The 20400-nt window shown below is 35.8% G+C and overlaps 1 protein-coding gene across 19 annotated transcripts in view; it reads right to left on the bottom strand.

Moving 5' to 3' along the window:
* Positions 1-20400, bottom strand: part of PAM (peptidylglycine alpha-amidating monooxygenase) — a 306111-nt gene that overhangs the window by 85422 nt on the left and 200289 nt on the right. For all 19 annotated transcript variants that reach the window (XM_037801760.1, XM_037801762.1, XM_037801761.1 and 16 more), the window contains 2 exons: positions 17941-18026; positions 16449-16532 (listed from right to left, as the gene is read on the bottom strand). In XM_037801760.1, the coding sequence (XP_037657688.1) occupies positions 16449-16532; positions 17941-18026 (170 nt within the window). The remainder of the gene's footprint in view (positions 1-16448; positions 16533-17940; positions 18027-20400) is intronic.

Below are 20400 nucleotides of genomic sequence, written 5' to 3'. Positions count from 1 at the left end.
AAACGGGTCTTTTATAATAGTTGTCCCTTGAATAAGACAAGATTTTAGCCCAATAGAATTCAAGATATGGAGATTCACTAGATGACACTGTGAAGGATATTCTATTTTTCACCATTATATTTCATGATAATGTCATTTTATGTACTAGAAGATTTTGAAATGTTGAAGACATTAACAATGTAGAGTAAAAAAAAATTCACTTTTTTAAAGAAATTAAAATAGCAATGTCTAATGTCTTGGAAGGACATTGCAGCATAAGGCAGTACTGCAATTCTGGTGGTTGAGTGGTAAGACTCCTGAAGAGTAGTCTAATAATGAAAAAAACAAGTACTTCCAGCCACTAGATGAGACTTGAAAATAGCATTCAATCAGAATTTAATCTTGAGCAAAATGAAAACTGGATGACCACTCCACAAGGGTCTCAGCTTGCCTTTTTTGAGAAACTGCCGTCCTCTGCTTAGGCAGAGATGTATAACGACAGTGAGGTATTTTATCAAATATATAGACTCATACAATTTTAGAACTGAAAGGGACCCCAGAGATGATGTAGTTCTATTTTTGCACTTTACAGATAGGGAAAAGGAGGCTAGAAAGAGTAAACTTATTGCCCAAAATAATTCAGCTAACTGGTGACACACCTGGAGATCAAATCTAATTCTCCAATCTTAATGTTTAGTAAACTTCATTTATTAAATATAAGTTCTGTTTCTTAGAGCTTTCCAAGGCATTTTATCTATGAAATATCCTGAAGCTAAGATAAAAGAATTAAGCAAGAATGGAAAAGAAACCAGTGGTACTTAGAGACATCCACTTAAGCAGGAAGCTCATTTCTCTTAATGGGGATGTGAATGCATGGGATATGAGGTTATCCATCACAAACTATTTAGCTTGCTTTTCTCATAATAGCTTGTAGTTCCTGCTTGGATTCATAAGCTAAGTAGTAAAGTAAGTATGTGGAATAATGCATGACAATAATCTATTGCATATTAGGTCCTTAGAAGTCTTCTGGTCTCTCCTAATTTTTCCCTCTAGAGATACCCCTCTACACTTCATGAGCTCATCTTGTCCTGGTTGTTTCCTGCTTCAGTAAAAGGATAGGTTAACCATTGATCCTAAGGGAACCAACTTATTATTATAAACTGCATCCCACTAATTGGAAAAGCCCTTGAGAAAGACAGTTGTGGAGTGGATTTCAATTCACTACACTCTCCTAGGAAGGTAAAGGTAAGAGAAAAGGCATTACCTATTATTTACTATCCCAAACCACAGCTTTGGATAATGGATTCTTTCCTTATGGAAACATTGAAAAAGCATGTCTGGAACCATTGCCAAGTCTTCAAAAAACGAGTCTGTAACATTTTTAATAATAAAAACTTATTTTAGAAAATTTGGCAGCCAATAGTTCTAAAATTTATCACTCTTCCACCCTTCCCAGTGTTCTGAACATAATTTAAAAGCTACCTTCTCTTAAACAAGCAAATAAAAATAAATGAAGGATATCATAGTAAACACCAATAATTCTGCAATAATGTATGTAGAGAGATATTGTAATAACTATATTGACTATTAAGCTGGCTTAATCTTTACTGTATGGTTCTTTGTCCTAAATTAACAACATTAAATTAATGGGACAGATAATGTTGTTTAGCTGAGACTAAATTATGGCTCCCAAGGTGACTAAGAGTAGAGGATTACTCAGGGATTAATTTCTAAGGTGAGGGAAATTTTCACATAATCAAAATTATTTTGAAAATCCTTGAAAGTGCTGAGTGAGAACTCTTGATAGATCCAACACAGCCCCCTTCATTGGTGCTGGAACAGTTTGCTCTCAATTGGGTCAGCTGGGTCATGAGGTAAAGAAAACAAAAAATATTTTTATATAGTTGGGCTATGTTGTCATATAAAAAGGGTATTTCTATATATTTGAAACCTTCCACAGAAAGATGGACGCAAACACAAGAGGCAAGTAGTAAATGAGCCCAACTGAGGGAACAGGAGATCTGGGTCTCATCTCGAGTTCACTCTGGGGATGGGCACAATGAGTGAAACCCTGATTTGCATGAACCTAAGACACAGCTCCTTTGTTGTTTTTGAAGCCATCTGGATTGTAAATGTAGGTCCTAAAGTCATCTGAGAATAGGGTGATCATCCAAATTAACCAGAAAATGGGCATATTAAAGTTTGCTTGTTTTTTTTTAATGAGAGTTTCTTCAAAACAAAATCTGAGTTTATAAAAATTTTCCTCTAGTATTCATGGATCCCTGAGAGCACATTCTCAGAATTTCAGATCAATCCAGTTAAAGATACATTGAAAGAAAATAAATAGTCCCCACTCAAAAAGACATTACACAAGCTGCACAGAGGTTTTCCTGGAGGCTTTCTGAAAGTTCCTTAGCAGACAAGTTTCAGTGCTAAATAAAGCAAGCACTACGAAAAAAATTTTCAAAAAAGGAGAATTTCTTTTGAAGCTGTCACTGCAGTGAGTTAGCCTCTTTTGATTTTGTATTCACTGCTATGGTACTAAAAATTACTAGCTTCCATTTATCCTGTCCCAAGGAAGATAAAATGCATTTATCCATCCTACAAGAAGACGACTTTCACAAATGATGGCCTGTGCTGCTCCCAAAAGAGATCAAATGGAATGCAGGCAGACAGGCTCACCCATGTGCTTTCATAATCGCTCTGTGTATGGAAGATGTCATAGCACGACTAATGTCAGAGCACTTTCCTGTTTCCATCTTTTATGAATGCAAAAAAAAACCCTACAGCAAAGTTCATGATTTACATTATTTCCTCTCAGAATTATAAACCTGCTCCAGAGTAATATTTCTAAGAAAAGAAGGAAAATGAAAAGGATTAAAAAACAAAGCCCACCAACGTAGGTAAATACAGAATTTTTTTAAAAGCTAAGTTTTTAAATTGATTGAATTTTGAACATTTAATTGAAGGTCAATATACAAAAAAGTGCACAAATCAGAAATGTACAGCTCCATGAATTTTCACAAATTCACCAGTGTAACCAGGACCCAGATCAAGAACAAAAGACTTCCCCTTGAGTCCCGTTCCTGAGGCACTACATTTTAAATCTTTACATTGATCTACATATCTACTGACATTTTATTTTTCCTTCTGAAAACGATGTCTTTTGGCTAAAACCAGGTGCACATATGTAACTAGCTTGTCTACTAGCTGCAGAGCCTTTGGTAGGAGCTTTAAATAATATATGTGGTTACTCAGAATCTTTATTTTTCCCACTTTCTCCCAGCCCAAAGTCCCATCAATCATGTTTTAATTCCTTATCTCTGATTTTAAATATATAGTCCTTTCACATCCTCCCAATTATTGTGTGCTCTCCCAATTGAGTCAGAATGTACCTGCAAAACTTTACGAACCATGGAAAAAGCACCAGATAAAATAAATAATGGAATGAAATGGAACTTTAAGAGTTTTTATTAAATAAAACAATCTCTTTAAATACAAGGTAAATATAAAGCTGAAAAGATATTCTCATATAAAATATTCTATTAAGAATTTTTGAATTGTCTTGAGGACATTTCTTTCTTTTTATTTAGAAGATCCACTCCTTTCCCCATCTTTGGCTTTTCAACTATTTTGTGTAACAACATGTTCTCTCTCTTTTGATTAACTTAACACCATAAATGCTCATGGATTTTGGTTAAACAAAGGAAGGGTAACCCTGTAGCAAAACCATCACATTTTGTCTTAAAAACAGGAAGATTCTATTAGACAAAAGCTGTAATTTAATTGGAAGATATGTTTTTTTGAGGCTTAACCTAAAATCAGTGGTTACATTTTCAACCCAATTATCTTCATCAATTTAAAATACTATTGTGTGTTGTGTTTTGGTTCTTCCATGAAAAAATAAAGCCAAAGCATCTAATTACTACTGTGTGTGTAGTCCTTGGTATTAAAGCATATACTTTGAACATTATGGCTCATATATTTGAATTAGCATTAACTTTCAGTCATTCAATATGTTTATATGTTGTAATGTGGCATGAGGATTAAAAAAGTAATACATATAAAGCATTTCTGAAATTAAAAGTATTGTGTACATGCTAAGTACCATTACTACATTAATGGGAAAATATTGAAACCCTTCAGTAACCCAAATTAACTCTCAAAATTCCCTTAGACCTTAAGCAAGACTTTATAACATAATAGATAAAGCGTCATTGTAGAAGGGTTTGTGGTTTCTGACAATATTTTGCTCTGCTTTAAGTTATTAATAGATGGTGGTTAGCATCTTATTGAACAAAGGCTCTACATTACTCTGCTATTAATTATTCAACTCTACTAGAACCCTACACATTTTCTCTAAATTCGTGATGATAATTAGAGGTCTCAGTATTCCAGATTTCATCTTCCAAACAGAAAGTTCACAAACTGTGACTGAAACCCAAGTGGAGTAATCCAACTTGTGACTTTTTGTGTGAGACTAGGCATAATGCCTTAGACTATGTATTCCATAGTAGAAGGGATTTGTACATAACAAACTAATTTAAAGAATTAAACCAATAACTTCATTTTTAAACTCTAACTTTTCTGACATCTAATCAACATAAATAAGCAAGATATGAAATGATAAGCAATCAGAACTTCTAGTAAGAAAAAGAAATACAACTCTCAGGTTCAACATTACATTACATTTAAGCTGGAGAAAGAAGGATATTTACAAAGAAATGGGGCTGGAAAAGTGTGAGGGGAGGAGAGAAAGAACAAAGACTCTTGAAAGTTTCAGAAGACAGAGAAAAGAAGAATTAATATGTTATGAGAAGAAATAGAGACCAGGATGAAGGGTTTCCATATTGGATGAATAGAATAATGGGTCTTTTAGCAGAAAGAGGGAGATTGTAAGAGTCTCTTCTGGTCCTGAAATGTTTTGATTTTATTTTGCTAACGGAATACCTTTTATGTGTTTTTAAATGCTATATTTGAACGGCTTTCTTCGAACACTTCTTTAGGTCATGTGTTGATTTAGAGTACCCCTTCCATTTTTTATAAGACAGTCAACTAATATAAAAAGGAATCAGTAGTAATGGGAAATAGAATGTGCAAATGTTAGCTCTTCTGCCTAATTAATTTCCATCTTTTCTTGGAATTCCTAGAACATAATAAACAATATGTGAACATGGTGAGGAAATGAGGGGAGGAGTGAAGGATGGGATGAGGGATATGTTCTGTCAGAGAAAAAATGCCTAGGATAGTGTTGCTAGTCCCCTGAACCAGATTTCACTGAAACTGAACTGTGTCTCCAAGCCGCTGAGTGAACCAATGGACAAGTAACTTCTTTCTTTCTCCTCTAACTTCCCTTTGGTTAAAAATGAAATGCTATTTGTTATTAATTTAAATGGAATTAATGAGTTGATGACTATGTAGCTCTTATCAGTTTTTAAAAAGGAATTAATAATTATGGGTGATTTTAAAAGCATTAATTGCTATAGCAGATTAATGAAGGTAAACTACACGCTTTCTCAAAAAAAACAAACAAGCAAAGGAAAAAACCTAAACAACTGGAAAATAAACATGAAATCTGAAAAACTCACTTGAATGTAGTTTTTACCAAAAAAGACATCACTTAAGCTAAATCTTATATTGCTCAATTTAAATTACTTTTAAAAAATCCACATTTTAGGGAATAAAGGACATTATGAATATATTCTTGAAAAAGAAATACTACTCCAGTGCTTTACATATCTTCTCATAACCAAATGAATGAAAATGTAATGGTACTTAATGATCATATTTAGGTATTAAAATAAACAGGTGTCCCTGGAATGAATGCGATGAATAAGGATCATTAGTCTCCCATACTGAAGATGATTAACAAAGTTGAAATGCAGGAAACTAGAGAACCAGTGAGCTCACATTTATGTGAAGAGATTGGCAAGTGCAAAAAAGTACTGCCGGAAAACAGCCTTCTTTTGGATCATTTGAGAGGTACTGAATAGTCCTAAAATCATTCACATGACTGAGAGCAAGCTGCTTGTGTATAATCAAGGTTGGAGAAGAAGAACGAGAAGAACATCTGATTACAGGTTTTCTGAAATCAGCAGGATTATCAAGTGACCTTATTTAGACAAATCCTCACATGATAGGGAAAGGGATTATTTCATACGTCAGAATAAAATGGCACAAATGAGTGAGGTAAATGACTCTGATTTTCACATTTATTCTCTTGTGCATGAGATCACTCCTCTTTGTTCCTAGTGGCTTAAAGGACTTTTGGAAACACTGATTCCATTTCTTGTTTTCTACGGTAAGGGTATGAACTTTGGCACATATACAAACTAGAAATCCAATACAAATTAAATTCATTTCATTTTTAACAGCATTGGACTAGTAGTTATACCACCCTTAGGCAAGTCACTTAACCTTTCCAAGCATCGATTTCTATTTCTGTAAAATGAAGGGGCTGGGCTAGATGATCTGTTCAAGTCCCACTCTCATTCTATTACCCTTGTGTCTCTCTGGTCTCAGTTTCTGATTTTACAAAGAAGTGCTTTAAAACCAAATTAGTAAACCACATCTAAGAGCTATAGATCTTACTCCTCCTCTCTTTTCACAATAAAAGAAAATAAAAGTCACGGTTTTCTCTTCCCAGTGACTTCCCAGGTCTTCCCTTTACCTGAAAAAGGCTATGGAATGTTGTGCAAGTTGAACACTACCTTCTTGCTTCATTTTTCTCTCAGAGTTGGTCTCTTCGTTTCTCCCTTTCTCTCAATCTCTCTCTTCCTAATCTTTCACCCAATATATTTCATTAAAAAATTTTTTTAAATGTATAAATGGAGATATAGAGCCTATTTTGGCTATTATTCAAAAGAGTGTCTAGATTAAGTGTGAAGAAGGAACATTTGCACTCTTATATGGGGCAGGAGGTGGGGGTATTCAAGAAAGTCATAAGTATTGTAAGTGGCTTTCATTATTACAGTATTTTAAAATCCACATACCAAGTTCTGTGAAAAAGTTAAAAAAATAAATTCTTCTTCATCTTTCTAAGTGAAACAAAGAAAGTACTAGAATAATCAGAAACTAAGTAGATTCTTCTTTCAAACTCCCATTTTCCTAAGAGAATTGAGATTTAATTATACTTTATTTGGTAAATGCAAATTATTCTACTCACGTCCTAAGCCCCAGGAGACTGACCTGACACACCTGTGGTATAAGGGAAAAAAAGAGTAAAAGTGACTAAAATTCTTACTAGGAAAATATGAGGACCTCAAATTGTTGTCAACTTTTAGTTTGCAAAAAACTCAACTGGGAGCTTGTTAACATTTCAGAGCCCTGGGCCCAGTGGTGTGCTGGTAAATATTTAACAATAAGTTCTCTTAAAAAAATTTGTGCATGTAAAAAGTTTATTATAAGTTTTACTAATATTGAAGATGTGTAGCACACAACTTAGAAATAACAAAATATGCAACATTCTATCAGCAATTCCACATAGCCAACAGATTCTCACAGAATGCTTTCCTTAATTTCTGCGGAACTCTTCCATAGCCCACCTATGACTGTAATAGATAGATGTGAAGAGTTCAAATAAAACATTATATACATATATATATATATATATATATATATATATACACACATATATATATACATATATATATGAAACAACAAAGACGTATGTGTAATTGCAGTTGTTCAATGATGTGAGTGGTATCTTTGCTGTACTGGATAATAGTTTCTGAATAACGGAAGAACATTTCAAAATATTTTTGGCTTCTCACAATATAATGGCTACAAACATGACAAATTTTAAGTTTAATCTGCCTTATTAGCATTTTCCCCATCATTTCCTTAAATCCAGACAATCAACAAAATAATTGATCAAGCTCTTCTGGTTTGTAGCATTTGCCAATTTCCATGATGCAAATTTTCCACCATGACTGATTTCAAGCTACCAACATGACATCACTGAGCACTGGGTTGGAAAGAGATGTGTAATATTTTTATAGTATTTCCACCATACAGATACAATAGATGTAAATAATCTCAAAAGCACAGATGATAACAAAATCCAAAAGTATTGAAGATAATGATTTTTGAGTAGTCAATACATTTTTTTTTTAAAATTATGGCTATATTTAACAACCAGCTCACAAAACACATGAAAATTAACAATTGGCTCTTGTGAGCTAGTTTGAACCAACTCTAGAACATCACTGCCTGATCCCTGTATTCAGTGCATCTAATTTAGTAGCTCTGATTTGAACCAGGAATTTTCTTTTTAAAAAGCACCCTAAGGAGATTCTGGTGCAGGTAGTCTTGGATCAGACTTTGGAAAATTCCTGATCTATACTATGTGCTTTAGAGGTAATTCTACCAAGATCTTCTGGATACTAATCCCTTTAATGAAACAATTTGAGGAGCTCCTTTGTTTAAATAAATACTAGGTGGAGTTTCTAAAGCGAGGAAACATCTAGTGCAGGTAAGGATGTGGGGCTTGCTCATGTACTGTTAACTGTAAATTGGAAAAACCGGTTTGTTAGGTAATTTGGTAGAATCTGTTGAGATGGAAAAATCACATGATACAGGAATTCTAGTTATAGAAATCTACCTTGCAGTAGCAATACATGGTTACTAAAGCATTTCTAACATTAATATTTACTGCAGTATTGCTTATAATAGCAAATAAGAAAAAAATCAGAATGTAAACATCTTTAATAGGGAATAGGATACATAAATTATGGTATAGTCACATAGAATACTACATAGCCATTATAAATAATGAAAGAACTTTACATGTATTGCCTTAGAGATATAAATATGTCCAAGGTACACTGTTAAATTAAGTTAATAAAAAACAAAGACAACAAATGCAGATCAACAAGGATAATGCAATCTGATTTTTGTCAAAAATTTAAAAGTACGTAAGTTCTTATCAGTGGTTTCTGTGTATATGTAGACATGCTGAGATAACGTTTGAAAAATTGGCAGATATAAACAGTAGTTACTTTGGGGTGGGGAGTGGAGAGGAAGAGAAGTTGGACTGAAGGGGTATTGTGAGTGATTTTTTATTTTCTTTTTTGATATTTTCCCATATTTTTCAAAAGACGAAAAATAAACTTGGGGAGAGAAGACTCATTAATTGGAAAATATGCATTATTATCCAGAGTCTTCCAATCCTTGTTAAGTGTTCTAACTGATAACTCAGTTATTAAGGAATAGTCTTTTCTTGGGAGTGCCCTAATACTGGTACTTTTTTATAATTCTGAAATCTAAAAAAACTCTGGAATCTTGAAGGTTTTTTTTCCCCCATAAAGTTTGGCAGCAAAATCTGACCTGAAGTGCTATAAAGCTATTTATAGTCTTTATCCCTTTTAAAGTGAATATTTGAACATTTTTCTATAGAAGTATTAATGTATTCGATTACGAGTGGTGTTTGGATTTCCCAAGGTGATAAAATGTAACATATGATTTATGCACTTAAAATTCTTAGTTCTAAACCACATCTGGTTCAAAGTACTTTGAATAAAGGGTTGTGTCCTTAAATAAGGGAATATTAGAGAAATCAGAAATGGAAGGGAAGAAGGGAGGCTTGGTGGTAGCGATATCTCAACCTGGGGAGAGAAAAGGGAAACTGAGGAAAAGTGTACCCTTCCTGGAACTACGTTTCTGTATCTGCTGGGGATGACGCTTGTTTAAACGGGACTGCTGTCTGAGGAGTGGAGAACATGGAACTATTCTGCATGCTCTGGAATGAAAGATTATGGTGAGACTAACGTATGATCAGTATTCTGGAAGGGGATTAGGATTACGCCTGTGTGTACGCCAAGGACCTAATCAGGGAATGCCAGGCTGAGTGCTAGAAAGGTGCCATCTAAGTTTATGTTTCAGTGTAGAGACTCAGTGACTTTAAGGCCTCTCAGCTGGGGGTTGGGGGACCATTAACAACTCCCTATATTTCCAATTTTGAAGGAGCTCCTTAAATATGTAAAGTAATCTAGGATGCTCTAAATATAGAAGGTAAACACCCCACCCAATAGCATTCCTCACATTGCAGAGGAGTAAAAACAGGCTTGTGCTGGAAAGTACGCTGGAGGAAGCTACTTGTACAGACTGGAGAAGACAACAGAAGCAGCAACGGGGAGCCATGTTCCCCACCCAGTTTCCCCATATCTCTGCGGTCAGGTATCAACTAGTCAAGAGCACTCTAAAGCTTACATTGAAGTCAGAATAGTCTGCTTTATATTGGAATGAAACATTTTTAAGTGTACCTGCCCTGCCACTGATCTGTGTTCCATCTTGTTCAAAAATGTATTAGCAAGAGATTTTTCCTAGGCTTACAATTCCAAAGCTTTTTCCAACAGCTTCCTGGCAGTAGTCTTATAAGAGGCAGAGACACTACAGAAGCCACGGTGGAATGAGAATTCTTCTGCAGCCCTCCATTCTCCCTTCCTCCTGCCACTGTCCCTCCTGCGCTTGCTCCAGCAATCCTTCAGTTGTGGGTGGGACAGGAATCCCCTGGGTGTATGTGTCGGAGTGGACATGCATGGATGGATGCCCTGTTAGTCTATTAACATACGCTTTTCTGGAAATAAGATATTCAGGAGTTACACCTAAAGGGATCACTTCTGAGGTGGAATAGAGCAGAAAGTTCAAGGAAATTAACATCTTCTAAAGGAGATGTGAACTCCTGCCTGCTTTTCAATTCCTTCTCTCACAGCACTTACTTGGTACTGGGAAACATTATTATAGTTATTGTGCTATTTGTATCTTTCCCCTATTGGATCTGAGCTCTATGAGGGCAGAATATTGTTCTTACTTCATCTTTTACCACCACGTAGTGCTTTGGTTGAATTAATATGAGTTGGAGTAGGAAGTATGACAACAAAGCCTATAGAATATACAAAGAGGTAGATACAAGAAAGCAACATGCCCAGTAATTTGGAAAATCTCTATGTACACATAGGAATTTGAGGGAAACCATAGAGTAATGATTGACAATCAGAATGATATCTCAGAAGCATGAAGAAGGGGGGGGGAGGATAAAGAGAGCTAACATTTATTGTCCATCTACTCTGCATCAGGCACAGCTGTAGGTATTTAACATACACCATCTATTTTAATTCCATATAAAAAGCATGTAATACATTTTAGAAAGATTTCTACCAAAAATGTTTCACAGTTATAGTACTTACCAGTTAAAACCTTAGCTTTTCAGAAAATCTGGCCATTGAAAATGACTTGTTCTCTAAGGGTTCTAAATAGAATTTTATGATCTGATTTTACCAATATAACCCCAGAAATTTGGAGACTAAACTTCTTAGATCTCACATAAAATAGAGTTGAAAATAGGATCCCCCAGTTTCATTCATTCCATTTAGAATATAAGTATTAAATACCACTCTACAGAAAGTGAATCTTTGGCTATACTCCCAGGAATGTGCTAAAATGTAGGCATGCTTTGAGGGCTGTGATGAAGGAGTGGAAGCAAGCCCTGAAGGTATGTATGTGGTGTGTGTGTGTGTGTGTGTGTGTGTGTGTGTGTGTGTGTCCATGTGTCCTTGATAATACCTGGTAATTATCCTATATATACCCAGAGCTTAAGGACAGTAAGTGGATTATAACTTGGAAATTCTGCCACTCCAAGGACAACCAGGGTTTATGCATTTGGGAAGACACCCTTACTTCCATTCTAAGAATATCAGTTCCAACTTCAGTTGGGGAGGGCATGGGTGCTCTAATTTGAAAAATGAGTTATTCTTGGAACAAATAAGCTAATGCCAGAAACTCTAGAAATGCAAGGTCAGTTTTCTTAATATCTTCCTGGACCAAAACATCCAGAGAAAAATGTAACATTCTGCAACAATCTCAGAAGAATTTTCTCTATGGAACAAGACTTCTTTGGAAAAAACTTGGGAGGCGGGCGGGGTAGGGAGAATCCCTGGTTCCAACTCTTCTAATTTTCTTAAGGGCAGAGACTCGGTCATGTAGTTTACATAACTGTACTGTAAATAATAAAACTGCTGTGGAGAACAAGAAATAGCATAACCAGGAAGCTTCTACTGGCAATGTGTCAGGTGTGTACACACTTCAGTGTCAAAACGTAATGAAAGACTACAATAGCCTAATAAAGTAGCCAACATCCTCTTTATATGAAGGGCAACTATTACAACAAAAGGTTGCATTTGGGAGAATTTATGTTGCCTTTGAAGCCTTTATACGGACTATAAAGGCAATAGCTAGCATTTATTGAGCACTTACTAGGTACCTTATGTGAACCATTATGATCCCCATTTTACAGATGAGGAACGGGAGGAACAGAGTAGTATAGGAACTTGAACTGGGCAACAAAACTAGTACATGTCAGTGCCAGGATTTAAACCAGGCTCTCTGGTTCTAGAAAATTTCACCTCTGTACCACACTATCACCTATATGGAACATTCACTTCTAATTGGACTACACTGACTTCCATGGAATTCTGATTTGTAAAATGTTAAGATGTGAACATTAAAAAAACAAATCAAAATATTCTGGCCTTCCAGAGCCCCACTCCTGGTTCATTCTGGCCTCCCAGAACCCCAGTCATTCCTTCATGTGTAGCTTTTCCATGCACTCAAGCTCAGGACTAGACAGCTTTATGCAATGAAAATCCAATCAGGTTCCTGCTCTGCGGAAAAGCACTTAGAGACTCTCAGCAACTCGCTGCTGCCCTCTGAATATTCCCAACAAAGATCTCTATGGCCTGGCCCAAGCCTTGGCCTCTCTTCTTATCCTTTCTTCTTATTTATTGTCACTTCTCCCTTTGCATTTCACACTCCAGTATTGCCAAATTACCTAGTGTCCCTTGTGTTTAGGAGGCTGTTCACCCCTCTGTGACTGTACATGTTTTTAACTGTGTCTGGAATGTGTCTCCATCCTGCACCTGCTTATGTGGAGCTCCTCATCACTCTTCAAAACCTTGCTCCGGTTCCACCTATTGAGAAGCCTTTCCCAAAGGAGGGAGCCCTCCTCTTCCAGGCAGACCTGCACACCCGGCCTCGCCAAGTCCCGTGCCTGGTACATATTCTATTACTGCCTAGAAATGCACAGTGTTTGTGCACATCTCTCCTGCTAGAATATCTTAAACTCCTGAGGGCAGGAAGATCTGAATACCTAGCATCAGCACAGGCCTGACAGTAAGATTGACATGGCATTTAATAACAGTTGAGTGTTTTAAATGATGCTTTACAGCTTCACATTCTGTACACTTTCCAAAAGAAAAAAACCAAACAGACAAAAACTAAACCAAACCAACTGAAACATTTCATGTAACCCATGGAACCGACTCCAATCACACCTTCAATCTTTTCCTACTAATAGAGATCACAGTCTAAGACATATCTAGTTGGCTTCTGGTTATGTTCTCTCTGCTTTATTTCATTCTGACAAGTCTTAGAAGGTATTTTATTTTCACTGTTGGTGCTTTATTAAAGAAAAGTCCAAGGTTTCTCAACTCTTTAAAACCTTCCTTGTGTCGAAGAATGCTTACACCCTTAAGCCAAACTTTCTCTCACTTCCCAGTAAAATGCAATAATTTTCTAGTAGTATTTTTCTTCTTCTGATTTACAAGTTATGTACTTTAAAATATCATCAATAGTTTTCACTGGCACTAGTACCAAAAGCTGTGATATAATTATTTTTGTATGTGTGTATATACATATATACACATGTGCATCTATATACATATATACATATAATGCATTTTTAAAAATTAAAAAAGACAGAAATATACAATTATTTTCTATTTCTCGGTGCAACTGGAGAGAAGTATGAGATCACAGCATGGAACCTTTTTCAAGCATAAGTCACTCCATTTAGTAAATCAGGTATGTAGAGATTCTCATTGATTCTTTCTTGTCAAGAGGATATGAGTGGGAAAGTAGTACACTAACTGACATGTCCTAAGGGAGTTAACATGGTGCTTCTACTTGCGGTACTTAAAAATATAATTATAAAGATAATGCTACAGCATCTTAAAGGAAAATAAATTACACAATATTGTCTTTCATACACATCAACTATTTCCTTCTTTCCTCGTTCCTTACAGTCTTTGCAAACATACATGCACGTATATATTTTTATACAGTTAGTGTAAAATTTTATGATCTGCTATTTTTGTTATTCTACCATTTATTTTACCAGTCCCCTATTAAGGGACACTCATTAACTTTCCAGTACTTCATATTAATAGATAATGGTGCATAAATAACTGTGGGTTGGTAGTTCATCATTTAAAAAAAAATCTGTATCCTTAGGATGGAAGCCCAGAACAAGATTTTATATAATATTAAACTATTAATGTTAAAATGTATACAATATAAGAAAATTGCTTTCAGAAACATTGTTCTAATTTATAAAGCTTCCATGACTATAACAGATTCCCCCAAATTTTGCCAGTAGTGGGCCTTATAATTCAGTCTCCACCCACCCTCAGAGTTAATACATGTGAAATGGTATTTAATTTGTTTTAGTGAGATTTGATATTTTCCCATGTGTTCACTTACTACTATAAAAATAGCTTAAAAGACAAGATGGTATATAACTGGAACTGAATGAATTACATGGGTAAAAATTTTTGTTTACATTTTTATTATATTACCCTATGACAAGGTCTATGAATTATAGCCCTAGTAATCTTTCTACCTCAAACATAACTTTTTTAGGGCAACTGTCCTTGAGAAAATAAAAAGTGAAAAATTACTATATAAAGTTTCTCATCTGTCTCTTACAATAAAGAATGACTACATATTTGTAGATTAAAATATCAGTATTTTTACTACTCTTAGAGTAAACAGAAATAAAACAAAATTAATTCCTAATCAGAAACTGATTGCAATTAAATTATGAAGATAGTATATTAAAAAAATAAACTAGTATATATCATCCATTTTCCCTTGTTATCAAGGCAGTATCTATTAGGAGGTACTACAAGGGAAGAGAAGGTAGCTGGAAAGGGAAGTCTGGGGTTTTATGGAGAGATAGAGAATGTAGACAACAGGGTGTGTGTGGTAAGATGGGCTACTTTAGTTGCGGTGGTCAGGGAAGGTCTTCCTTGCCTTTTTGAAAAATATTATAGTCTTGTCAATACTTGGAAAGTCAGCAGGGTCTTACAATTTGCCTGCTCCATTGATACCAACGTGGTAAAATTTTTACAGCAAATAATTTCCCTCTTTGTTCTTCAAATGCAAACAGTATTTTTCCTTTTGTTTTTAACAAAACCCTGTTTCAGCCCTGCAGTTAACAATTTAAGATTAGGTCCTGTTCCAATAATTGAAAAATCTATTTGTTTATAACTGAAAGTGTATTTTCAAAACAGAAAGAAGTTTTACTTGGAAGTTAAGCTCATGGGTTGGTCCATAGGAGCTTATTTAATGGCTATATCTGACTATAGTACTAACTACAATTCTTCAATCACATAAAATTATTCTTTCTAAAAATTTTTTTTCCAGAGGAATACATGGTCCCAGTTCCAAATGCCAAGAATCTATGGAACCCCTCACCACAGAGGCTCTATCAGCAAAAGTCCCAGAGGATATTTTACAGGCAAAAACAGATATCTACTTCAGGACTTAGTTGTCAGACAGAATCTAATATGTTTGGAGAGGGAAATGTATCAGGTTAGTTAGTAGAAATATGATGTTATTTCTGCTATTCAAGGGACTATGTATAAATCAGCAAGACATAGTAGAAAAGCCAACAAGTCAAGGAGAAGCCTGGTTAATATTTACACTCCCATGAACACAAGGGTGTGAACTGGGAATGTGGTAGAGTTTGCCTAAATGCAGCAGAAGAAGTAAAATGTACCATTCTCAGTTGCCTTGGTAACAGGGCCTCTTCTCTATGTTTATGATTATATAATAAGAAAAGGGACATTTAAATGAAATACATAATCATACTTAGAGCAACAGTTGTCAATGGACATATTTAGGGAGGCGTAAGGAGTGGTTGGGGTCTGTGTGTTAGTACAGTGGACATGAAGTGGCAGGTTTGGATTACTGATAAAACACTGACTTGATCCTAGTGTTTGGGAATTTCCCTGGTATTGCCTGCCATACCTGTGTTGACTCTCTAAATGGCTTGTTGACAGTTATTTAAATAAACTAATACTCTTCCTCCTTCGCTTTTTGACAATGCTGCTGGGATGGAATCCCTCAATAAGAGCACATAGATAAGACAATATACTGGAAAGTAAAAAAACCCTAAAAGTTAGCATAAGAAAGGCACAGGAGATGCATATATGCATAAAAGAACATAACTTTCAAAGTCAAAGTCGTTCTTTCAATAGTCCCAAATTAAAGGGAAAAAAAAGAAAGGCAGCTGTCCCATAGTGGGCAGAGGGTGTGCACAATTCTTCACTCTCACATGAGGGCAACAGTATATATATCTTAAAAAATTTAGTAATGAAAGTGCTGTTTACTTCCAGCATTTCAAAACTTACCTCTAAAAGCACTAATATCCCCATAGTGTACTTGTAGTACAAAATATTTACTTCCAGTCTCTCCTCCAACTCTGAATCCAACACCTAAGTTTACAAAAGATGAAAAATTAAGATTTTAGAAATCGAACTCAAAATGAGAACAGAACAGCTAATCTCAGGCTGCTGATTGATGAGATCCAAAAGGAAATAAACACCATATAACAGATTAAATTTTGTTGTATAGAAACCAAAGCAAACTAGATATTCAGTGGCAATTTTCTAATATAATCAATTTTCCTTCTCAAAGCCTCTGATGGAATTCTATTCATAGCTCCCACTTCAGTACTAGAATAATCACTTACACTTTAAGAGGACAATTCACTCATGATGAATGAAACAAAAGTCTGTACATGGTGACTATAAAACAGACAGACATATGTAAACTCATTCACTCATTTCAATTTGTATATATTCACATTCATTTTTATTTGCTATTGAATAAGAGAAATAGACTTCTCGGGAGACTTTCAGTGAATTATTTTTTTTACCGTATGAAAACAGGTATCTGCAAAGGTGTCATTAAAGAAATCAGTTGCCAACTAGATTACAAATCCAGTGTGCCAGTGAATTATTGTAATCTGAAGGATTCCTAATAGTCTTACTATTACCAGATTTTGCTAGTTAGCTAAAAAACAAACAAACAAAAAATAAAACTATGGAGAACATATTTATAAGCAGAGAAAACTGTTTTCTATCTGCTCTACTAATGCATGCATCTTTTCACTGTCAACAAATCTATGATAGACCTCTCTAGTAGTTTTCAAACTTATTGGGTAGACACTGCCTGGTAAACTACAGAGAGAATTCAGAGGCTCATTTGAAGCAAGATAAACCAGATATCGATCAATGATGCTAGCATAAGTTAGGGAGGCAAGAGAGTAGGGTGTACAACACACACCATCCCAAAATTATGCCGGAAGTACTCTGTAACAGAACTGTGAGGCACAATCCCTTTAATATTAAAAAAACAAAAACAAAACACCCAGGTAATAAAAGCAAGCCTGATAACTCACTCACACATTGGAGGATATGAACAGCTTAGATGTGAAGTCAGAAAGCCACCTGAGGTTTGGCATCACATTAATGCCTAGGTTTCAGGACTATTAAAAAAGCCTGCTTGCTGAAACACCAATTTATTTAATTACTAGCACTCTTGTCTCATGAAATGCTCCTACTACTGTAAAGAACCATTGTACCTTATGCCAAAGGTGGCTTGAGTTATATTTGGTTATTTTCCAATTCTATCTGAAATGTTTTGTGGCAAACTACTTACCAAAGAGAGGCAGGGAAAAGAGTAACTACCTAAATAAAATCTTTTCAATAAAAAGCAGATGATGCGGGCACTTTTGGTGTGAAACTGCAATATAGAACATTGTCAACAACTATTGGGCAGGACTCAGAATCAGAAACTAAGCAGCTTAATGTAAGACTATCCAAAAGGCCTGTGACGTACCTTTGGGGAGTGTGGTGGGGGGTGCATTTCTTGCCCAGGCATATAGAATATTGGCTTTATCTGTACAGGTTCCTTCATCACAAAACCTGAAAAAAAAATTAGTTATAAATCACTATTCAAATAGTAAAATGCATAAATTGCTCCACATTAGGAGGTGGGGGGAGTATTCAAAAACAAAGTAGAATACATAAATATATCACCATATAGTCATACCAGCTTTAAGATACTAATGAGGATTGCAGGAAAGAATAATTTCTACATGAAAAGCACACATAAAGGCAGGTTTTAAAAAAATTTTGTTTGTTTGTTGACTGATCATAAAACAACTCTGTGAGGTAGAGAGATGATTTATACTTTTATATATTCCAATGTGGAATGTACTCTGTAATCAGGTAGAAAAATAGGCATTACATAGAGAGTCTGTGTAAACCAGAGCAAATGCAATGGAGATTTGGAAGTGGACTAAAAGAGATGTCATATACAATTCCCCTTGAGTGATCAGTGTTGATGTCAAGAAATCTTTGGCAACAGCAAGAACAATATACAGCACAAATAATATTACTGAGGGTGGTAATAATACAAGTATACCCCACTTAAAAGGATCTTGACATTACCTATGACTTTTTTTTAAATTTATGAATATTGGCTATGCCATTTATAAGTTGTCTCATATTGTTCAAGTCATTTACTCTCACCCAGACTCAGCTGCCTGTCTGGTAAAACACGGGTAATTACAGCTATCTCACAGGGTTATTCTGTAGATCAAATGGTATATAGCTAAAAGTACTTTATAAACCTCGAAGCACTATACCAAGGTAATGTATTATTTAAGAAAACATTAACTTTACCTAGAGATTCTTTGAGAGACAGTGTTGTATGTTGAAAAGAGAACAGGCACAACATATCAGGAGTTGAATTCCAGAATCACTCCTTAAAAGCTGTGCATATTGGGCAAGCTAAGCTCTTAAAGGCTCAGTTCCTATAAGGAAACCTCTCTGATAGGGCTATTGTGAGTGATGTGGGTAAGGCACCCAGGATGGTAGCCAGTGCATTTTGAATAACTGGTAATCTGTATGATTCCAAACCAGGCATTTTTTCCATTACACCAAGATGTCTCATTTGTGCTGTTTCAGAATTGGATTTGCTCAAAACTCTGTTGTGTTGCACTGAATTTTTTTTTTTTATTAAATTCAGTTTTATTGAAATACATTCACACACCATACAATCATCCATGATATACAATCTACTGTCCACAGTATGATAACATAGTTATGTGTTCATCACCACAATCTATCTCTGAACATTTTCCTTACATCAGAAAGAACCAGAACAAGAATAAAAAACAAAAGTGAAAAAAGAACACCCAAATCATCCCCCCATCCCACCCCATTTGTCCTTTAGTTTTTATCCCCATTCCTCCACTCATCCATACACTAGATAAAGGGGGTGTGATCCACAAGGTCTTCACAATCACACTGTCACCCCTTGTAATCTACATTATTATATAATTGTCTTCAGGCGTCCAGACTGCTGGGTTGGAGTTTGGTAGTTTCAGGTATTTACTTCTAGCTATTCCAATACATTAAAGCCTAAGAGGTGTTATCTATATAGTGCATAAGAATGTCCACCAGAGTGACCTCTCGACTCCATTTGGAATCTCTCAGCCACTGAAACCATTTCGTCTCATTTTGCATCCCCCTTTTGGTCAAGAAGATACTCTCAGTCCCATGATGCTGGGTCCACATTCATCCCTGGGAGTCATACTCTGCGTTGCCAGGGAGATTTACACCCCTGGGAGTCGGGTCCCACGTAGGGTGGAGGGCAGCGAGTTCACCTGTCGAGATGGCTCAGTTAGAGACAGAGAGAGGGCCACATCTGAGCAACAAAGAGGTACTCAGGGGGAGACTCTTAGGCACCATTACATACAACTTTAGACTCTCCTTTGTGGTAATGAGCTTCATAAGGGCAAGTCCCTTGCTCGAGGGCTCAGCACATCAAACGGCCAGTCCCAATGTTTGTGACAACATCAACACCAGTCCAGGTGAGGATGTCCAACACATCCGCACCTTCCCCCAGATCCTCAGGGCTGGGGAGGTGGAGGCTGTAAATATATTTTTTATTTACAGCCCAAATTACTCTGGGATGTGTCACTATTTCACTCCAGCCTATACTAACCTACCGTATTATTGCACTAAATTTTAAAGTTGCTTTTGTATATTTGTGTTTTGGAAAAGTGGTACCAAACAAGGTCAGAGTCAGGAGTTCAGGGAGATCTAAGGGCTTTGAAGACTCTCAAGGGTCAGGACAACTACAGGTTCTTGGACAGGAAGTTAGCTCACACAGGAAAAAATGTGCACTGTCCACGGCCAGGATGGGAAGTGAAGGCAGACCACGGTGGCTTCCTAAAAAGATTAGAAACTAAGGCTAGAGTATGGAGAATACCAAGGTTGCAGATGTAAG

The sequence above is a fragment of the Choloepus didactylus genome, chromosome 13 (genome assembly GCF_015220235.1).
Source record: "Choloepus didactylus isolate mChoDid1 chromosome 13, mChoDid1.pri, whole genome shotgun sequence".
NCBI lineage: Eukaryota > Metazoa > Chordata > Mammalia > Pilosa > Megalonychidae > Choloepus > Choloepus didactylus.
This window is presented reverse-complemented; position numbering and strand designations above follow the sequence as displayed.